The sequence below is a fragment of the Egretta garzetta genome, unplaced genomic scaffold, assembly GCF_000687185.1.
Source record: "Egretta garzetta isolate BGI_Z169 unplaced genomic scaffold, ASM68718v1 scaffold463, whole genome shotgun sequence".
NCBI lineage: Eukaryota > Metazoa > Chordata > Aves > Pelecaniformes > Ardeidae > Egretta > Egretta garzetta.
The window spans coordinates 300127-319759 of record NW_009259188.1 but is presented as its reverse complement, the minus strand read 5'-3'; the positions used below and the strand labels follow the sequence as shown (position 1 = coordinate 319759).

The following is a 19633-nucleotide window of genomic DNA, read 5'->3' as shown; positions in this document are numbered from 1 at the left end:
TCTGATGAGGTGACGTTTAGCCTTTGCGCTAGCTAAGATACATAGCTATATATCTTAGCTAAGATACGTAGCTATGTATCTGTGTGTCACCGTTGTGAAGAAATAAGGGTGGTAGCTTGTAAGGATTGGTTTCAGCAACTCATGGCTTTGGTCTTGTAACTGGTACCACATCTATTAATGGTTATTCTGACATCGCTCAAATTTCTCTAAGGTACAGATGCTGTAGTTGATAACTCATGATCATGAGTTAGACCTTGATTTTTCCAAGATGCCTTCTTTCATCTGGTTTTGTTTGCCAATTCCCACTTGTACATGAATGAATGAGCTGTGCCAGTTTACATCTGCACAGCCTGCAAGGCTAAGTAGCGTTGTCCCTAACAGCACATTTACTGAAGTCTTGCAGAAAAATAAGCTTTCATATTTGGGCACGTAGAATTAATCAAGCTGTCCAGCTGCTGTAAGCAGGTTTCCCTTGTTAGTACTCATCAGAGCTGATGCATGAACAGTTCTTTTATGAAAGTGCAATGCAAACATCAGAAGACTTATGTGTATCAGTTGCTTGCACATGATGATTAGTAGGCTATCCAATAACAGATTTCAGCACATATTGCCAAACCAATACCAGCATAACAATTTTTGATCAGCCATCTACGTTAATAGAAATCAGAGTTTGGACATCTGTCATGTGTAGATTAGCTGAGATTTGCTCAGCTCATGTACGTTAGGTATACAGAGCAACATCTTTCCAAGCAGCATGGCTCTTCACTTTAGATTTTTGGGGCTTGTCTTTACTGTCATGGGAAACTTCTCAAGCGATAGGTGGGTTTTTTTTTTTTAATATGGTACTTGCTTTCAACCATAGGAGGAAAGATGTCTTGGATACAAAACTCTGGTCTAGATTGTGAGAGCAGACAATTTTTAGAGCACTTTCTTAGCTCATTTCACTTTCTAGGAGAAATGTAGTTAATCCTCTAGCCTGTCACAAAGATCTGTGCGATTATCAAATTAATTATCTGGCAACTGCTTTGGGGCCACCCACATTTCTTGCTTCACTGTATTTTAATCATTAGCAGCAGCACCAAGAGCTGCAGTGAACCCTTACATGTGAAAGCCTTACAGCAGCAAAGGCTTACGCAGGAATTAACCTTACACTTGTGTGTGTTGTGTGAATACATTTTATTCATTGACAGGAAATGACTAGCACAATTAGTGCTGTACAGCGTGACCCTCGACAGGAACTCCTCGGCAGCATACCCAGTTTTAAAGGACTTGTGGTTTTGGTGTGACTGGCACCAGGTAGCATCCACGATGTCACTCTTAATATTCATTGGCCCTCCAGACTGCCTAGATTTTCCAGTCACTTGCGTGCTAGTGTTGTCTGCTCTGACAATGCTACTTGCATTGTAGTTACTTGTCAGTGTTTGATGTGGGAATGTCATAGTAGCTAACACCAAATGTGAAGAAGAGTTGTAATGCAGCTTAAGATAGGATCTGGAGCTGGCACAGAGACAAGCCTCACAGGCTGTAAGCTGTAAGGTAAAGCTATGACTGCCCGGGATTACCCTACTGTCTGCTTCCTGCGTTCCACTAGGTATTGCGAAAGCTATCGTTCACAGACTACATGCAGTACATATTACTGGTTTAACTTCCTAGGTGAAGAATTTTTCAAGTGAATAAATTACTAACTTTTTTACAGTTATGATGATTTATAAAATCATCTATGTCAGGACTTGTTTAAATACAGATTCAAACCATGTAATATTTTGTAATTTAGAGGGAGCCTTCAAATGTGGATGTAGTTCACCTGGTACAGAATGCTGCCATGGATAGAAAAGTAACCATTCTAGAATAATTCTCTGTAAAAATATTTGAACACTATTACAAAGATGATGTATGTGCTAGGTGAGAAGCAGTTTTCTGGTATTAGGAGGTGTAGCAGCAATATTTAATGCTGCTTTGACATGAACTGAGAAGAATATGCCTTCGAAGTAAATCTTACTTCCACACCTCTCTTCTAAAACTGCTCACTGTTTCTTTGACTTCTTAACTATCAATTATTTATTATAATAGACTGTAATTTGTTTTTCCATTGATCAAAACAAATAGCCTGACTTCGAATGCAGAAGGTCTGACTTTAAATTCAATTGCTTTTAGATCCATTTGTGAAATTTTAAAAAAAGTAATTGAGTAGGTGGAAGTCTCAGCTTGTTCATTAAAATGAATGAAGCACTGCCTTCAACTCTTACGATCATGATTTCAGAGGTGGAAAAAGACGTCTTAGAAAAGTAAACCAAATTGAATAGTTTGAGAGCCTCTGTCAGAGTTAATCCAAATGTCTGTCTGTCTTCTGTATGCAGTATGGAAGAAAGATATCAAAGCTGCTTTTGGCAAAGCCTGTGGCCATAGTTTAAAGAAGACCTTACCTCTGCCAGAGAATTGACATCGATCTTCTCTAGAAGTCTTGGTTCAGTTGTTTGATTTCATGTCAGGAAGACATTCACTCTCATACCAAAGTATGTGCTAAATTTGTTAGCTTATGTAGTTTGGACACAGCCAGTTAATCATAGCCGTCTTGCCTTTTATGGACAGTCTTAAGTGAATCACAGTTTCAACAGGGTAACTTAAATGCTCAAATTCCAGCAGTTTTGTAAATAATGCATGACCAGGAGTTAATACTTAAAAAGTGAAGTACTTGGGTTTAGTTATGTCCACAGTTGTTATGAAATGTCTGACAAAACAGTATCAATGGGAGTTTTGAGGAGATCTCAAAGTGCCTCTCTCCAGGCCATGCTTGTGATTTTTTTTTTTTTTAAATTAAACTAAACTTGGAAATTTGCTAAAGCTGTTAAAATGCAATCTTGTTGATATACAGCTATTTTCTTTCTTATCCCAAGTCTGACATTGCTCTCATAATTTATTAGATGTTTGAAGCATGAAATACTGTTTTGATCAGTTAAGTTTGCTGAGATTGTTTACTGAATGACAAGGGACTGGTGTGAGTTTTATCTTGAGGAAACAAAGTATGCTCTATTTTTTAAGTCTGATCGCTTTGAAACCTGAAATTACTGACACTTGGTGTAGAACACAAACCATACACTGATTAAATGAAACAGCTAAAATGTCGTTCAGTTCATGAGACCATCTGTAAGTGCAGTCTAAAGGCACATAGCTGTTCACTTGCTAATTGTGTGCTGCTGTTGATGTGACTGATGAAAGTTAGATTAACAGTATGCCCAGGGTAGGCTTGATGCCTGTGTACTTGCTGGGTCCTAAATGAGCTGATTGTATTGTTAGGAGTTGCCACGGTTTGTACCTGCACTATAGATGATGTAAAGCTGCCTTAGTACTTCTGTCAAATCTGAGGAAGTTCGCTGAAGAATTCACAAACTGCAAGCGTATTCTGATGTCTTTTGACACTGCTGTGCTTCTTCATTCTCGTCTGCCGGTTGTGGCAGTCTTGGGATCCTATGTACCAAACAAGGAAACTAGTCTTGGCTGCTGGTTTGTCCCATCACATTGCCCAAGTCCTTCAGGGAAAAAAAAAAGTCACATATATTCTGGCACTTATTTCCAGAACCTTCTGCTTCCTATATTTAATAATGAGTACTGTCTGAAGATTTATATTTTTCCTCTACCCATCTTTTATGAAGGTCTTTCAGCAGAGCAATGTTCTTCATCCTGAATGAGAGAAACAGACTTTGAACTTTTAATATACATCTACTCCAAAAAGTATCCCATTTCTCCCAGAAATTTTATGCATTTTATAGACCTACTAAGAAGTTAGATATTTATTTACTTTCTAGTTTTCATACAGACCAGTTGCTAAATACGTGGGATGCATTGAATGTCCTCTGTTTAACTTGTTTCTTTTGAAAGTTTTCCCAGGAAACCTACCCTCTGTTTTAGCTTCCAGTATTGGGTTGATTTGTACTGCTAAACAGAGAACCACCTTCTCTCCCCCTCTGCGCTGCTGCTACCGTCAACATGATATTTGCATATTGATGGCATTTAGGTACTGGCTAGGCTCATAGATTATACTGCTTGTTACAGATAAATAGAGGTGCCTCACTTAAAATAGATTAATCCAGAAACTCACTAGTAACTTCCAGTATTTCCTAGTTCTTTGTGAATGTGTCTTTCTAAGGCAATGTGACATTTCCTTGAAACATGGAATTACACCGGTCAACTGGCAAAAACAGTTGCATCTAAAGTCATTGGACATTTTAAAACATTTCTGAATTTTAGCTTGGTTGGTCAGTTTGGCTTTTTAATGAGACCTGGTCATTGAAGAACATGTAACTTGATGCATGAACGTTTTATCTTAATCTGGGAAAAAATACATAGACTCTTACTACTCTAGAGAGAACACTTGAAGTCCACGCTCATCTAATACCTAGTTTATCATTGTTAGCCTAGTTTGTTCTTTCTTCTCTTACTTATCTGTCCAGGTCTGATATGATTTTATAGAATCATAGAATCATTAGGTTGGAAAAGACCTTTAAGATCGTCAAGTCCAGCTGTGAACCTAACGCTGCAAAGTCCACCACTAAACCATGTCCCTAAGCACCTCGTCTACCCGGCTTTTAAATACCTCCAGGAATGGGGACTCAACCACTTCCCTGGGCAGCCCATTCCACTGCTTGACAACCCTTTTGGTGAAGAAATTTTTCCTAGTATCCAATCTAAACCTCCCCTAGTGCAACTGGAGGCCATTTCCTCTCATCCTATTGCTTGTTACTTGGGAGAAGAGAAAGGCACTGGCCTGGCTACAGCCTCCTTTCAGGCAGTTGTAGAGGGCGATAAGGTCTCCCCTCAGCCTCCTCCAGGCTAAACAACCCCAGTTCCCTCAACCGCTCCTCATCCTACTTGTGCTCCAGACCCCTCACCAGCTTCGTTGCCCTTCTCTGGACACACTCAAGCACCTCAACTTCCTGTTTTGTCCCTCCTTGTGCACTGTATTAAAACAGTAGTAGTTCTTGGTACCTGCATGCAAATGTGGGGGGAGGTGAGCTTTCAGTTTGTCCTTTTCTCTGCGGAATAGAGGATGTTGGTGGCAACTGGTTGCATTCTGAATGTTTAGTTAGTAAGAGGTGCATGGATTTAGCTGTTAGGACCATATGTCCTGATAGACTGTCCAAACTGTTGTTCATGATTTCTTGTATAGAAGAGGTAGCAGGCTGAAGATACAGGGCATGAAAATAATTGAGGAGTGTATGTTTAGAGTGTATTGAGTAGATGACGTCACAGGTTAGTAATTGAAAGAGTTCATACTAACAGTAAATAAGTACTGAAGTTCTGAGCTAATGGTCTTGAATTGTCCAGCCTGAGATACCCTAAAGACACAGGATCTGTCTCCCACCCTGTTCTGGTTTTAAAATAAGATATGTGAAACATTGGAGGTTATAGCTGACATTTAATAAATAAATAAAACAGTAAGAACTGAAATGACTAATAACCACCTTTTTGCCACTGTCAAGAGCTTCAGGTTTTTCTTCTGTAGAATACCAGATAAGGAACTTTTTTTTTGTAATTTCTGCTGTTTAGAGCAAGCATTGGTAATAATACATTCTATTAAGACACTTCTGGTTTTTTTCTTCTCAATTTAGAATGACTTTTCCCGTAATGACTGCGTGTCAAGTAATGAGACCAGTTTGTTAGAACGAACCACAGCACCTCATGATGGACTACCAATGGCTTCCCATAGACCTCAGCGAGAAGGTATGTTGTCTGAGGTTTCTTTTGAGGAACACTTTAAGGTTTTTTTTTTTGACACTAAACTCTGCCTGGAGTTTTAGAAATCTTGCATCTGTCTTGCTGTTCATCTGAATGAGAAACTGCAATGTTTGGTAAGTATAATAGCTTCTCTGCTACCTACTTGGTCTTTTCTTTATTATAACAATTTGTCATTCTTGTTAGCTGCTAACTACATGATTGCATGCACAGAAATTGATTGCAAGTGGGCTTCCTCCCGAAAAAAAGAGGTGGGATTTGGGAGAAAACAGGAAAAATTAATGCGATTGTATTAACAGTGTTCAGATTTTTGAAGCAAAATTAAACATGAAGGTACTGTGAAACGGTGGATAGCTTTTGCTACTGGATTCAGTTGTATTTGATTAGTCTTAAAAAACAAACAAAGAAAGAAAAAACACGTATTAGGAGTTTTTATAGAAGTGGTAGTTTGGAGAAGTGAGAGGCTTTCCATAGAAGTAAGTATTCTTTTGGCTCTGTTGGGGAGAATGAGAACAAGGCTTCAGAGCGTAAACAGAACTCTTCTGTGCAATTGCCAGCACAGTTTCTTCTCTTTGAAGAAATAAGCATTATTGAAAACAGATTTATTCTTACCCTTTATTCTCCAACAAGATTAGCGAATCACTTGTCTACTCAAAATTAGTCTACACTATCTTGCAGATAGTGAAGAACTGGCAATCTTGGAAAACTATTGCTATTCCTTTTGTCCTCATAAATGTCCTTTTGTCTCTACTGTGGAGATTTAATTATACTTTGAAGGCAGGCAATTTGAGAGTTTTAATTCCATGCAAAAAACACAGAAAAAAATTATGGCAGATTACAGACAACAAACGTGTTTCAAATCCTTTTACAGAGTTCAAAGTGTTCATATTCACAAATCAGAAACACAGAAGGGAGACTCTCTTTAGCAGCGCTCTTGAATTAAGTAACAGAAGCACAGAAAAGTTGAATAATTGAATCTAGTAAAAAGCTTAAATATTTCTCAGCATTCATATTATCATAGTTAGAAACTACAGTGAAGGATCAGAATCGTTTTGTGATATTTGCTATACAGGTATGTGATAGAAAGGGAGTTCCTGCTACAGAAATTTCCTTATTGGGTTAGAAATAGCACTGATAATAAAACATGGGGGTTTTTTACTCTCTGCTGTGATGAATATGACTTTTAGAAATCTTAACTTACTCTTACAATGGAAGCAGTGTCATGTATACATCCTGAATGCATCTATTGTGTTCAGAATAAATGTAGAGATGTAACACATCTCACTGGCTTGTATATTCAAACATTTCCTCTCGGTCTAGCCATTTAGAATATTTAAAATGTGATTGTGGAAATAGAATTTTGAAGTGGTCTGTTGAAACTGTGGAACTAAAGCTGTGCAGCAACGACACTGTAATTACCTGTTACATCACTTACTACAACAAAGCGTGCAACATCAACAAAAAGAAGTTAAGGAAGCTGGAGGTACTACAGTGTGTAATAAAGCGCCTTTATACTTGAGAACAAATATATTTAGCATTGAGAACATTCAATAGTTTAAAACAAACACAATCTTGTTAGAAAAGAGGCTTGTCTGTGAATGTTAATGGTGTTAGATTCTATAATATATGCTAAATATATGCACGTAGTAAAATGCAATTTAAACCAGTATTCTCAGTTACAGTCATGGGAATCAACTTTTTAATTAACTTAGGAATATCAGTTCAGCTGATGGTATCAATTTTAATGTTGGCCACTAAGAAACTTCACTGCACAAAAACTCATGTTATGCCATAGTCCTTTTTCTAACAGTACTTTTATCCATACCAGACAGGTAAAAATTAAGATCACCAAACACTTGTCTTTTCACAATATATAGATGTATGTTATTGTCTGGCATCCTTAGCTCATCTCAGGTTTCTTTGCTTTGGAATAATTAACCTTCATTAACTGATAAAAATGAACCGATCATCTAGCGCTCTTAACTCCCAGGTAGAGGGTTACAACCAGCACAGTCAGTATTTGTCAGTCTTTCCGCTAAAAGAATTGGAAGCTGTAACACCATCACTAGGCTTATACGCTGGCTTATACTTAGTTCTCTTAGAACTGACACGTTCGATGGGGATGATATTTTAATTGCAGCTTTAACAAAATTCATTAAGGATGTTTAAGTTACATGAAATGGTAATTAGCTAATCTCCAAGAATAAGCTTTGTAACAGACTTGTAGGAGGTTGATTTTTTTTTTTTTTTAATTGTTATGCATAGTTCCCAATATATCCCATATAAACATGCAGTTAAAAATTGAAAGGAAAATGTTAGCTGGTAACACCGCCTTCCTCCCTCCTCCCACCTCCCCCCTAAAAAAAGAAAACATTTCAAAAGCATTGAAAGGAAGCATTGATGATGTAGGGCTGATCAAACTGTTTTTTAAATCACATTTTTTACATGTAAAGATGTGTTCATGCTTGTAAAGGAATAAAGTTCTGTTGAATTCTTAGGCCAGCATAGCAGGAAAAGTAAAAAGCCCATCTCGGCTACATGAGGTTATGTGCCCTCAAAAAATTCTCCAAACCCTGAAAGTCATATGGTGCTGCTTCATACCAAGTCACAGCCAGATCTTGCCTATTCCTGAATACAGTAGACTATGGGGAAGGAATGTTAAAGTAGCAAGTAATCTTAAAGTATCTTTCTTCCTTTTCAGTTCAATTTAGTGATACTCATTACAGTATGATTGTAGTAGCCTTCTGCTTCTGCTCTTAATTTTCTGTTTACTAACACTCATTTTTGTCTCCTTCAGGCCTTCCCCAAGTGTTTCCTTCCACCTTTCAGAATGTGGTTCTTCTGCCTTAGTTTGCTCTCATTACTACTTGATGTTTCAGAACCGTGGATGTGGAAGGCACTGTCGCTGGCTTTTACCAGCGTGTGTTACTTGTTGGAGTAAAGACGCAATCTGACTTCCTTTCATTGTCATTTCGCTTATAGTGGTTGTGTCATTGTATTTGTGTGGCTTTCAGTCTACATAAACGCTTGGGTAATGCAGAGATTCCTGTGATTTGCAATGAAGGGGTTGTGGTCAGGCCAGAGGAATACTTTTAGAGAACAAGGCTCCACCTGCCCCCTGCAGTTTGATAGAGTAAAATAGCATCTGAGAAAGGGTGGGATTGTGTATCAGTAAATAGCATACAGTGATTCTCAGAGTGGCTAGCAAGCAGGTACATTTTCAAACTGTAATTTTGGTGTGTAAAATAAGGTGTTTTTCTTTCAGCTGTACACATTGAGAAGATAACCCTGAAAGGAGTACCAAGAAAAAGGGCTGACAAACATTTGGAGTACACGTTCAAAGTAAGCAAATAACCTCCAGAATATTAAAGTAAATGTCTTCGTGATATCTAAGTACTGTAGATACATACAGCTTGTTTCAAATACCTGCCCAGAAGGCAATTTTGAATTAGCTTAGGGTCTTCAGAGATTCTTAGAATTATCCTATCATTCTCTTGGATTCTGTGTGCAGATCAGGTGTTTTGTGCAATTATGGGCATAAGGTGGGAAGGTGTAAAACACCAGCCATAGCTGGGTGTGTGGCATCACTTCAGGAAACTTGGCTTTTGCCAATTTGGGGTAAGCATTACAAAGGAGTCTAAAACTAGTTGATTGATTGCTCAGTTGGCATAGGAACACAGTTCTTTTGTGTCTGCAGTTACATGTTGCTTGGAGTCATATCGTTATCTAGATGTCATTCATGAATGTTTAACATAAGAGGATGGTTCCTGCCGGTTTTGACAAAACTGGGGGTTGGTTGGTTTATTTGTGGTTTGTTTTGTTTGTAAACATAAAAACAAACAAGCTAACATATAAACAAACTTGAAGGCCTACCTAGTATAGTCTTCATGTATTATAATAGCCAGAAGCAACATATAAAACAGTTACGTGAGTGAATTTTAAACAAAACTGAAACACTGCTTCTCACTACTTTGGAAAAGAAACTTATGGTATTGAGGTCTGGTATTAAAGGCTGTAGGTGTTACGTAATAGCTACTAAGGCTGTTGGTGGTGATGTTCTAATTGAATCAAAGTAGTATTTTCTTAGCAAGGACTGACTAATCTTATGAGTCATTTGGCCAATAGATGTGAGTCTGGTAGTATACCAGATTTGAATATAGAGTTAAATTTTACCTTTTTTCTCCAAACAAAAGAATATTTTAGATCAAACATAACTGGCCATTTGACATGGGTCATGGGAGCTCTTTGAAGAGGCAAACTTAAAAAAAATGCCATTTTGAGCTGAAAACTAATGTGTTGGTCCCAAAATTTGACACTGTGTTCTCTAAATAGATGTGAATTAGAGAGTTTTGTCTTTTCTGGTATTACTAGAAGCTTAAAAAAACTATTTCTGTTTTTGAAGTAAGGTGGGGCAACAGATACATTGTTGTTGATCTTGTCTGAAGGTGAAATTTGCAAAAAATTCTGAGCCCTTCTTTGGCTGAGGACCGTGATGTGGAATTTCGCCTTCAAAGTCTTAAAGGTTAATTTGCCCAAGTATTTCAACCTTGTCGTAGATTTTTGTCTGAACAGTCTGTGAACTAGGTATTCTAAAACTATATTTTACTAGGTAAAATACAATAATAGATAGGAGAGGTTTGTACAGAATGCCCAAATGGATTAGTAATTTAAGGTCACAAAACTATTTTGAAAATTGAGTGCATAGACAAATTTGACAGTGGTTTTGAATTTCTTTGTTGGAGGGGGAGTGTGTATTTGAGTAAGCTTGAAACTCCTTCACCTCAGTTCTCTTAGGAAAGAGTTTCCTCTCCTCATCTGTGCAGGTATATACTGTGCTCCTCACTGCAGATCCTGTTGTGCTTGCCCAGACACTGCTTTTTTAAGGTTATAACAGCAATTACAGTCATGGCTTCCCAACTGAAGGCACCAAGAGTAGTTGGCATTTCTGGGGACTAAGTTGAAGGCAGTTGGTGGTTGACATCCTATCAACTCTTCGGAGTAAATGAATGTTTGTAATTGCCTTGTCCACTCCCATTACACAGAATCTTCCCATACATGAAATGGGAATCTTAAGCCCAGAAGTGGGCTTAAAGCCAGGCAGCACTCCTCTAACCAAGCTGACTTCTTTTTTTCTGAAAATATGCATGTGAAGGTGATGTTTTACTACTTGCATGTTGTGTCAGAACAATAAGCTACTGAAATTTTATACAAGCATATACCAAAATGTTGTCTGATTCTTGAGTAACTTCTTCAGTAACTTACAGTACTTTCTATGAATTGTACCCTACAACAACTTCTATATGATCATGTAAGATTCAAGCCTGAGGCTGATAAAATTGTTTTATAGGTGATATAAACAAAGGGAGATTTTTCTTTTTTTTGTTTTGATTCATGATAATGGCAGCAAGAGCTGAATACAGTATATCTGACCTACAGTCCTTTTCTCTGGTACCTGGTTTTTGCAGTTAATGATGTCTGTCTGATACAAGACCCTGCAGTTACAGAGCCTTCTGCCTGGCTTCTTCCTGAGTCAGTAAGGTAGTAATCTTTAGGGACTTCATTGGATTCACCTGAATTTGTCCATACTCTCTGTAGCCACAAATAACATGAAGGTGGTCTTAAAATGTACACTCAAAATTAGTGTATGTCTTTGAAAAGGTGCACCATCATCCCTGTTTTGCCTGGTATTTACTTATCTGCAAGTGTAAACTCTTATACCGAGATCGTCAGATTTATGGAAATGTTAAGGTCAGCTAACTGGTATGGTACAGTCTTGGAAAAAGAAACTTTCTTCATTCTCTTTTCCTTCTTTACTAGGTAAGCTGGTCCGATCTTTCAGTAACATGTGTAACAAAAACACACCAGGAGCTTCAGGAATTCCTGCTAAAAGTATGTATGGAAATAGAAAAGTAGTGTTTACATGTCAGGTTTATAACTTCAGAAGTAGTCTAGGAGAGCTGTGATTTCTGGGATGTAATTACAGAAACAAAAGCATGCTACCAGATTTTTGTACTTCACAATTGTATTAACTATTGAAATAATGTATAGTGTGGTGGAGCAGCTTGGACAGACGAAGCAGCTCAACAGAATGTTTGGGAAGTTTCCCAGGAGGCGATCATATATCTCATCTGAAATTGCTCTTACAGTTTTAATTGAACTACCATAAAACTACCAGATGAGTTTTTTATATTTCCCAGGTTTAATGTACAAGCACTGCTGGTTTGCTTATTGGTGTCCCTGTTAGAATGACCTTTAAGAGTATCATTTGTTGTTTCTAATTAATAAGGCAGAGCCATGAGCATAATAGTTCTTAATTTTACTGTTGTGTTCTTCAGTAGAACAAAGGCAGGCATATTCAGTGTCACAAGGAGTTAAATTTGAGAAAATCTAGCAACTACTTGTGCGTGTGTGTAAAAAAAGTGAAAGTTCTCTAAGTTGTTCTCACCCTGCCTCCAAGCAGAGAATGCATTTGTGTGCATAGGGCATATGTAGACCCATGAGCATGATAACCTTGAACTGTGTCTCTCATTGCCAGTATCTAATAGTTCGGGTCCCACCTATTCTGGGAAATTACATGTTTAAACTCCTCACTCTTCAGGACACTAATGAAAGATCTGTTTTGGGCATGTTTTGTTAGCATCTGGTGTTCTTAACTGCAGTGTTAATTGCAAGTGGAAAGCCAGTTACTGTACAAAGGTCATTGTCTTGATTACTGCTTCAACTATCAATGTTATGTTTTCTAGTGTTGTAGAAATGAAGCAGTGAGTGTTCACTGCGGCATTAATCTAGTTCAAGTGTCTGGTTCCAAGAGTTCCCAGAGCTTGATTTGTGAAGATTTGAATTATGGATGGCATGTCTAGTTGCAGATGGGGTGTCCCACAACCTGTAGGGTACACACATCTGCTCCTGAAGAGAACCTTAAAAGCAGGACTGTCATATGGGGTCCCGTGCAGCTCTGGGATGAGTGTTCAACTGCATGCCTCCTGTTCTCCTACCTGTTAAGACATACACCAGTTTCTGAAATGGACCGTTTAGTATCTACTTGCTGCCAGGAGGAGGAGCCAGGCAAACAGAAGGGATCCAAAATGTTGCAGAGCTGTCCAGTTTGGCTGATGGCAGTTCTTCAGATGTGGAATGTTCCGTGTGCTGGCTTGACAGCTCCAGCAGTCTAGATATATAGAAAATGGCAGGACAAGAGGAAGACAATCACAGGCTGCCGAGGTGTTCTGTGGAGAATGTGCACAGATAAAAAATGTATTTGGGTTGTGTTGGCTTGATAGCAATAAGTAGAGAAGAAAGAGAAAATTATTAAATAAAGCAGGATAAAACTTGTACCTTGCTTTAAAAAGCACTGTAGAAGTACTAATGCTGTCCAGTTCATACACACTTGCATTTTGGCTTTTTGTTGTTCTTATTTCCAGTCTGCATGGCATTGTTAAGTAGTGCACCGAGTTTCCGAGGGAGAGAAAAGAATGGTCAAAATATTTGATAGGAAATTCCAAGGTTGTGGGTGATAGGAGTAAGATAACTGTAAAAATTATTTCAGAATAGAAGCATCAGTGGGAAAAACTAAGGTAGTAAATAAGATAACTTGGATGCCTTGAATTGAAAGAGCACCTTCTCTTATGTGATAAGCATAAGAAATTCTTTGCATGTAGGAGATTACCCACATATGTGGAAGGACTAACAAACTTGTAGTAACAAGGCTATCTCACCACCTGAAGTTAAGATAGTAAGCACCTAATTTTGGGTTTGTATGACTGAATCTTTTAACTGCAGAAGGAATTGAATTCCTTTTAATGAAAGTTGTGGCTGTTTCCAGAGACAAATTTAAATGCAAAACACCAGAACAGGAGGTTTGCTCATCCCCATGCTTCTGCAGTAGTTTTTTGGTACCTTTTGTTAATACTGACTAATTCTTCAGTCAGTTCCTCAATAGCACATATAGAAGCTAAAGGGGGTCAGTTACGAAAAGGTGCTTTCAGCACTTTTCTGTTTTTATATTGAACACACTTCAGGTGCTATAACACTGTACTAAACTAATACTAACAGCACCTGTCTGGAGTCTGTCTGTCCAGAAGTTCCTTTTATGTATGTTACCAAGCAATTGTACTATCAGTAGCACTTCATTCAGTGAAAGAATAACTTAGTGCTTTGCTCTTGTACCACTAGCAGGATGTAATATTCAGCTGGCAGTCTGGATTGGGTGTGTTCCAGACATGTGAGAGGAAGATGCTGCTTTAGTGTAAATGACTTAGTGCTGCTGATCATAACTGACAGCAGATGTTAACCAGATTAGCAATAGCTTTTAACTTTAGGAAAAAACCATTTTTGCGATGGAGTTTACTTTTAATTGCCCCAAAATTAAAAGACTTTTTTAATATAAATTAACAAATTTGGTCAGCTTTCATGCACTTCAGTACATTATTTTGGAAGTGGTAAAATGTGAAAAATCTTTGTTCTGTGGAATATTTTTCACTTAAAATAGACATGCTCTTTAGATGCAAGAACTTTACATTCTGAACTAGAACATCAAAAGGCCTCACTTTGTAATAGTGGCATTGCAAACAGTTATAATGAATTTTCATACGTTTCAGTGTTAATAGCAGCTGGAGAAGGACTTGCTATTGATTAATGTCAATATTGCACACTGAAGTCTAGTGTATTATAAAACTGAAGCAGTCTCCTTTCTACTCCTGTTTCTTTAAAATAATTTGATCTAGCTAAGTGATGATAGTACAGTGCATTCAGTCCCCCCAGTAATTTTTTTATGTTATTTTCAGACGTACTTTCTGTGTGTGAAAGATTTGAAGAAATAAATCAAAAAAGGCTGTAAATTAGTCTGGAAAAGAACATAGTGTTGGTAAATTTCTGAATGTAGTTCTTTCAAATAGAGCTTTAAACAGTCTGACACTTGGATTTGATGTGAGGCTTTACAGCAAAGTGTTTCTCTTGTAAAACTAAATTATGACGATTTGTTGTACCTTTAGTCTGTAAAATACCTTACTCAAATTGGAACAATAGAGTTTCTTATTGATACCAAAAGATAAAAAGGCTGATGGTGAACAAATATGGTCTTTAAAATGTCAACTACTTATTTTTTAACATTAACCTTTTTCTCAGCTCCCAAAGGAACTGTCTTCTGAAGCATTTGACAAGACTATTTTAAGAGCACTAAATCAGGGTTTTCAGAAGAGGGAAGAACGAAGGCATGCTGATCTTGAGTCCACAATCAGGTAAATATTTTGGCAAAGAATCTGAAATGCATCACCTGAAAAGTGATTAATCTCAAACTAGATGACTTTCAGGGACAGTAGAAATCCTGCTGCCTAAACACAAATTGTGAATTGTGTGTGTGCATGTCCTGGTTTCGGCTGGGACAGAGTTAATTTTCTTCCCAGCAGCTGGCATAGTGCTGTGTTTTGGATTTGGTACTAGGAGAATGTTGATAACACCCTGATGGTTTAGTCATTGCTAAGTAGTGCTTACACCAGTCAAGGATTTTTCAGCTTCCCCTGCTCTGCCAGGTGCACAAGAAGCTGGGAGGGGGCACAGCCAGGACAGCTGACCCCCACTGGCCAAGGGGCATTCCAGACCATATGACGTCATGCTCAGTATAGAAACTGGGGGGAGTTGGATGGGGGGGGGGCAGCAATTGCTGCTTGGGGATAGGATGGGCATCAGTCAGCAGGTGATGAGCAATTGCATTGTGCATCACTTGTTTTGTATATTCTGATGATTTTTTTTTCCCCTCTGCTGTTTTATTAAACTATTTTTATCTCAAACCGTGGGGTTTACTTTTTTTCGAATCTTTCCCCCATCCCACTGGAGAGGCAGGGAGTGAGTGAGCAGCTGTGGTGTTCAGCTGCCTTCCAGGTTAAACCACAACAATGCACAATTGCAAAAATGGCTATCCCCTGCCCCTCTCCTTCTTCCCCCTGCCCCCAAAAAAGATAAAACTAGGTGGTGCTTCCTGGCAAGCAATAACTAAAAACTTGGTGTGGGATGGAAAAACCATTCATTCTTGGCCTGTTTTCTTATCTGAAGCTAATAGTTGTTGCTGACCTCTTAGAAACAGACGCAGACCAGTGCAGACCAGTATTGAGAATCCCACCCTTTGCTCTTGGAGATAATTATAAAACTCAAATACTGACATTATAGGTGAATTCAACCTTGTGTTTAACCAAATAAGTGTATTTAAGGAACAGGTGCATTACTTTGGGAAATTACATGTTAAAATATAAAGTCCAGTGCTTTTTTGATTCAGTCCAAACTCCTCTTTGATAAAATGTTACAGGTGGCTAAAATGTTTGAATTGGGATGACTCAAAAGCACATACCTTTTAAATTAAAAAAAGTTCATCATACCGATTTCTTGTATTGACTGTACACTGATCTTACACTAGCACCGAACAACAAAGCTCAAAAGTAGCATTTAACATTGTGCTGAACGTGCAAGTTCAAGTGTTTGGACTTCTTAAGAACTGCCTGCTTTGTTCTTAAATAGTACTGTAGTAAATTTTTGTATTCTTCCTATGAAATATTACAGTTTAACAAACTCTCATTTAAATTTCAGGCAGCTATTTTCAAATACATCACAAGCTTTTCTGCAGAATCAGAGAGTATACAACTTCTTCCAATCAATTTCATCAGAATCTTTGCACACTCACAGTAAGAAATAGCCTAATACTGTTCTATATAACAAAAAGTCTATAAAAAACTATTCTTCATGTCTTGCCTAATTATGTTTGTATAATTATGTATTCATGTTACATTGTATTCTGCTGGTCATGTTTGAACTCCCTAGCAATGAATAGTCACTTCAGCAGATACTCATGCTTTTGACAGTGGGAATGTACTATGTAGCATCAGCTTGTGTTCTTTTCTTTCTTTCTTCTCTTCTGTACCATCATGCTATTAAAATACGCAATTACAAATTGAGTATGTGCAACAGTTTGGGACTTTGTCCTTTTAAGAAATCTTAAACTTTGGAACAAAAAGCTTGAGCTGACCCAAAAAATCACACCTGTTTTTTATTTGATTTCTTTTGAAGTATTTGTCTTGATATTTAAACTAAGATTCATTTTGGGATATAGTACATAAATAGTGGGATGGTCCTAATTTCAGAACATACAGAATCTTGTTCAAAGCATTTGCATCGCAGAGATTTCCTTGGAGGACATCGTACCTACTTGTGTATTACAGATTGTTCATACAGCTTAAGCGTAGCTTCTCTGTATGGATGCCTTAGGATGTGGTCTTTTTTTCTGTTGAATCTTTTCTTCTTTCAGTGCATATTATACACTATGACAGTTTAGGCACTGACTGTGAGGCCATTGCTTCAGAAGTTGCAGAAGACGTTAGTAAGGAATTGAATAAGTTGGAGTTTTCAAACAGACTGCTTGTACGCACTTGGAAGAAAATAGAGGCATGACAGTTGACTTTAATTTGAAATGATGGGTGTGATCTGTGACAAATGTGTTCTTCCATGATCAGATAGAGGCCTTGTGATGATGATGATAGGAGCTGATTTTTTTTTTTTTTTTTTTTAGTAACATTTAGGGCATACTTACAGGGCAGTTCCGTGAAAAAGTTAAGCTAATGAGGTCCAGGATTGTGAAACTGGCTGGAATTGACCACTGTGAAAATTCTGACAACTTTGTTGTAATGAAAGGCTGCATGGGAAGGAAAGACTTTCCAAAGTCCAGACAGATTCATATTAATGATAAGCACACTGCACAGAGCATGCAAATTTCAGTCTGCAGACTACATCTAGGTGGGGGAGACTTGCAAATGCATTGTTATACGGGATTATAATTTGAAATGGTCTGAAAAAGAACCAGTGCCAGATCCAGCGCGGTTAACTTCGCTGGCTTAGTGCAGGGCAGAAACTATTTGCAGGGTAGGTGGATCAGAAGGGTAAAATGGACAAATGTCAATTCTGCAGGAAGTCTTACAGATTATAATGTGATCGTAAACAGGAGATAATTTGTATAATAATAAATAAATAATTGGGTACGTGAAAGTTCATGAGGATTTGTCAGATCTAAAATGCATGACAGGTGGGATGAAGAATTTGTTTAGCAGAGAGGAGGAAAAACTGCAGTGGAAGATGACTTGTCTTCAGATACCAGAGTCATAATGTAAAGAGGATGATCTGTTCTCTCAGATGGATAAAACAGAAAGCACTGGGCTTAACTTGCTATGAGGAAGATTAGGACCAGGGTCAAGCAAGAATAATCTGGTGGTTACCAGACAAGTCCAAGGCAGTGAGACAGGTCTGAGGTCAAGGCAGAAAAACAAGTCAGTAGGTCAGGGTTAAGAACAGGTTCAGCAAGGTGTGTGGCCAGGCTGCAGTGCACCCCTGGCAAGGGCCTGAGCTCAAATGTGGCTCCCAAGCCAAAGGATGGGGGCCCCAGATGAGGCCTCTGCCAGTTCTTTTCCCAGCAGCCCCCCACAAAATTGCAAAACTTCACTGTATCAGACTGGATCTTGAGCACAGGCAAGTGAGGCCCTTGGGAGGGCAGGGGAGGAGGTTTCAAAGCCCATTGGTGTGGTTCAGGACCCTGGCACTGAGTTGGATATTAAGAAAAAGTTTGGTGAAGACAAACAGCATGATAAATCTAAGCATAGTTGGGTTTTTTTGAGAAGGGGGACTGGATGACTTGTCTGGGGTAGCTCACCGCAGGTGACCTCTGTGTTTTTCTAGGTTTCCGGTTTGGAATTCCTGAAATCCTGCTAATACCTGCAATTGCAAGTTAGCCCCTGGTGGTGTATTTTGAATGTGATGACAGTGTGGGGAGAGGGAAGGAAGCGTATCTTTAAGAAAAATCTCATCATAGCTGTCAAACGGATGTGCAGAATTAATTGGCAGACAAAGCAGTTGTGGCTTAAATTGGTCTTCAGTCGCTATTTAGAGCTGGGGATAAAAATATCTCTTTATGGAAGCACAAAAATATTCACGCTTTCCAACCTATTTGGAAATAAATTCTGTGTTCGGTGAAGGGTCTTTATGCCTTAAATAATAGTTGGGATCTTACACTGAATAATATATTCAGTGAGCGTAATTATGCAGCCGTCATTCCATTAAGGAGTAAATCAATTAGCTCCCTCCTGGTTCATAACGTCAGTTATTTTAGACACGTTGCCAGGCTGGAGTAGACTTTTGATTCCAACAGACTTAATTAGAGCATGGTCTCTGGGCGCTTAGTATGTTCAATGCAGACAGTATTCAGAAGGATCTTCCTATCAACGTTTCAAGATCCTAAGCAACAGCTTTCAGATGTTTTTACCTGCACTAACTTGGAACTCTTTGAGAAAGAAAGGGTAGACTCCTAGAATTAGTTTAATTACTAAATATAGTCCTTTTTTAGAGCATTGTAGTGGTATTTTTGCAACAAAACTGTAAATATTACTGCCACTTCTTTTTCCATCTCGTCTGGCATAAAAAGCCAAAAATTGTGCATGAAGTCTGTGTTAAGGGCAGTAGAAGACTTTAGCCCAAATTAAGTCTCTTTTGGCAGGTGAATGATTTGAGATTGGAGGAGAGTAACTATCATTTGTCTCCTTCCATTTCCTGCTGTATCACAAAAAGATGATAAAAAAATCTGAAGTGCAGGATAATAGGAATATTTTTAATACTATGGTCACAATGCCAACCTTATGAAATGGCACCATAGCTTTAAAATTGGTTTGCACACTCTTCTCTTCAAAATAAAAGTATCTCCATAGAGCCTTTACTCTTGGAGATGGCCTGCTTTGAAGGAGACAATGTTCAAATTACTGCCACAGGCAAACCAGTAAGTTCAGTCTTCCATTTCCCTAGCTTCCAGTTTAGTGCAAGCATTCAGGAACTGTCTAGTTGTTCAAGATCTATAAAGTTACTACGTGAACTTTATTCTCTG

The 19633-nt window shown here is 38.2% G+C and overlaps 1 protein-coding gene across 6 annotated transcripts in view; it reads left to right on the top strand.

Moving 5' to 3' along the window:
- The window catches only part of ZCCHC2 (zinc finger CCHC-type containing 2), a 39779-nt gene that overhangs the window by 4871 nt on the left and 15275 nt on the right, over positions 1–19633 (top strand). For 5 of the 6 annotated variants that reach the window (XM_035891311.1, XM_009635713.2, XM_035891307.1 and 2 more), the window contains exons 2-6: positions 5607–5718; positions 8996–9072; positions 11548–11619; positions 14854–14966; positions 16306–16400. In XM_035891311.1, coding sequence (XP_035747204.1) covers positions 5691–5718; positions 8996–9072; positions 11548–11619; positions 14854–14966; positions 16306–16400 — 385 coding nt within the window. In that variant the 5' untranslated portion in view covers positions 5607–5690. The remainder of the gene's footprint in view (positions 1–5606; positions 5719–8995; positions 9073–11547; positions 11620–14853; positions 14967–16305; positions 16401–19633) is intronic. The other variant, XM_035891308.1, reaches the window with a different exon arrangement.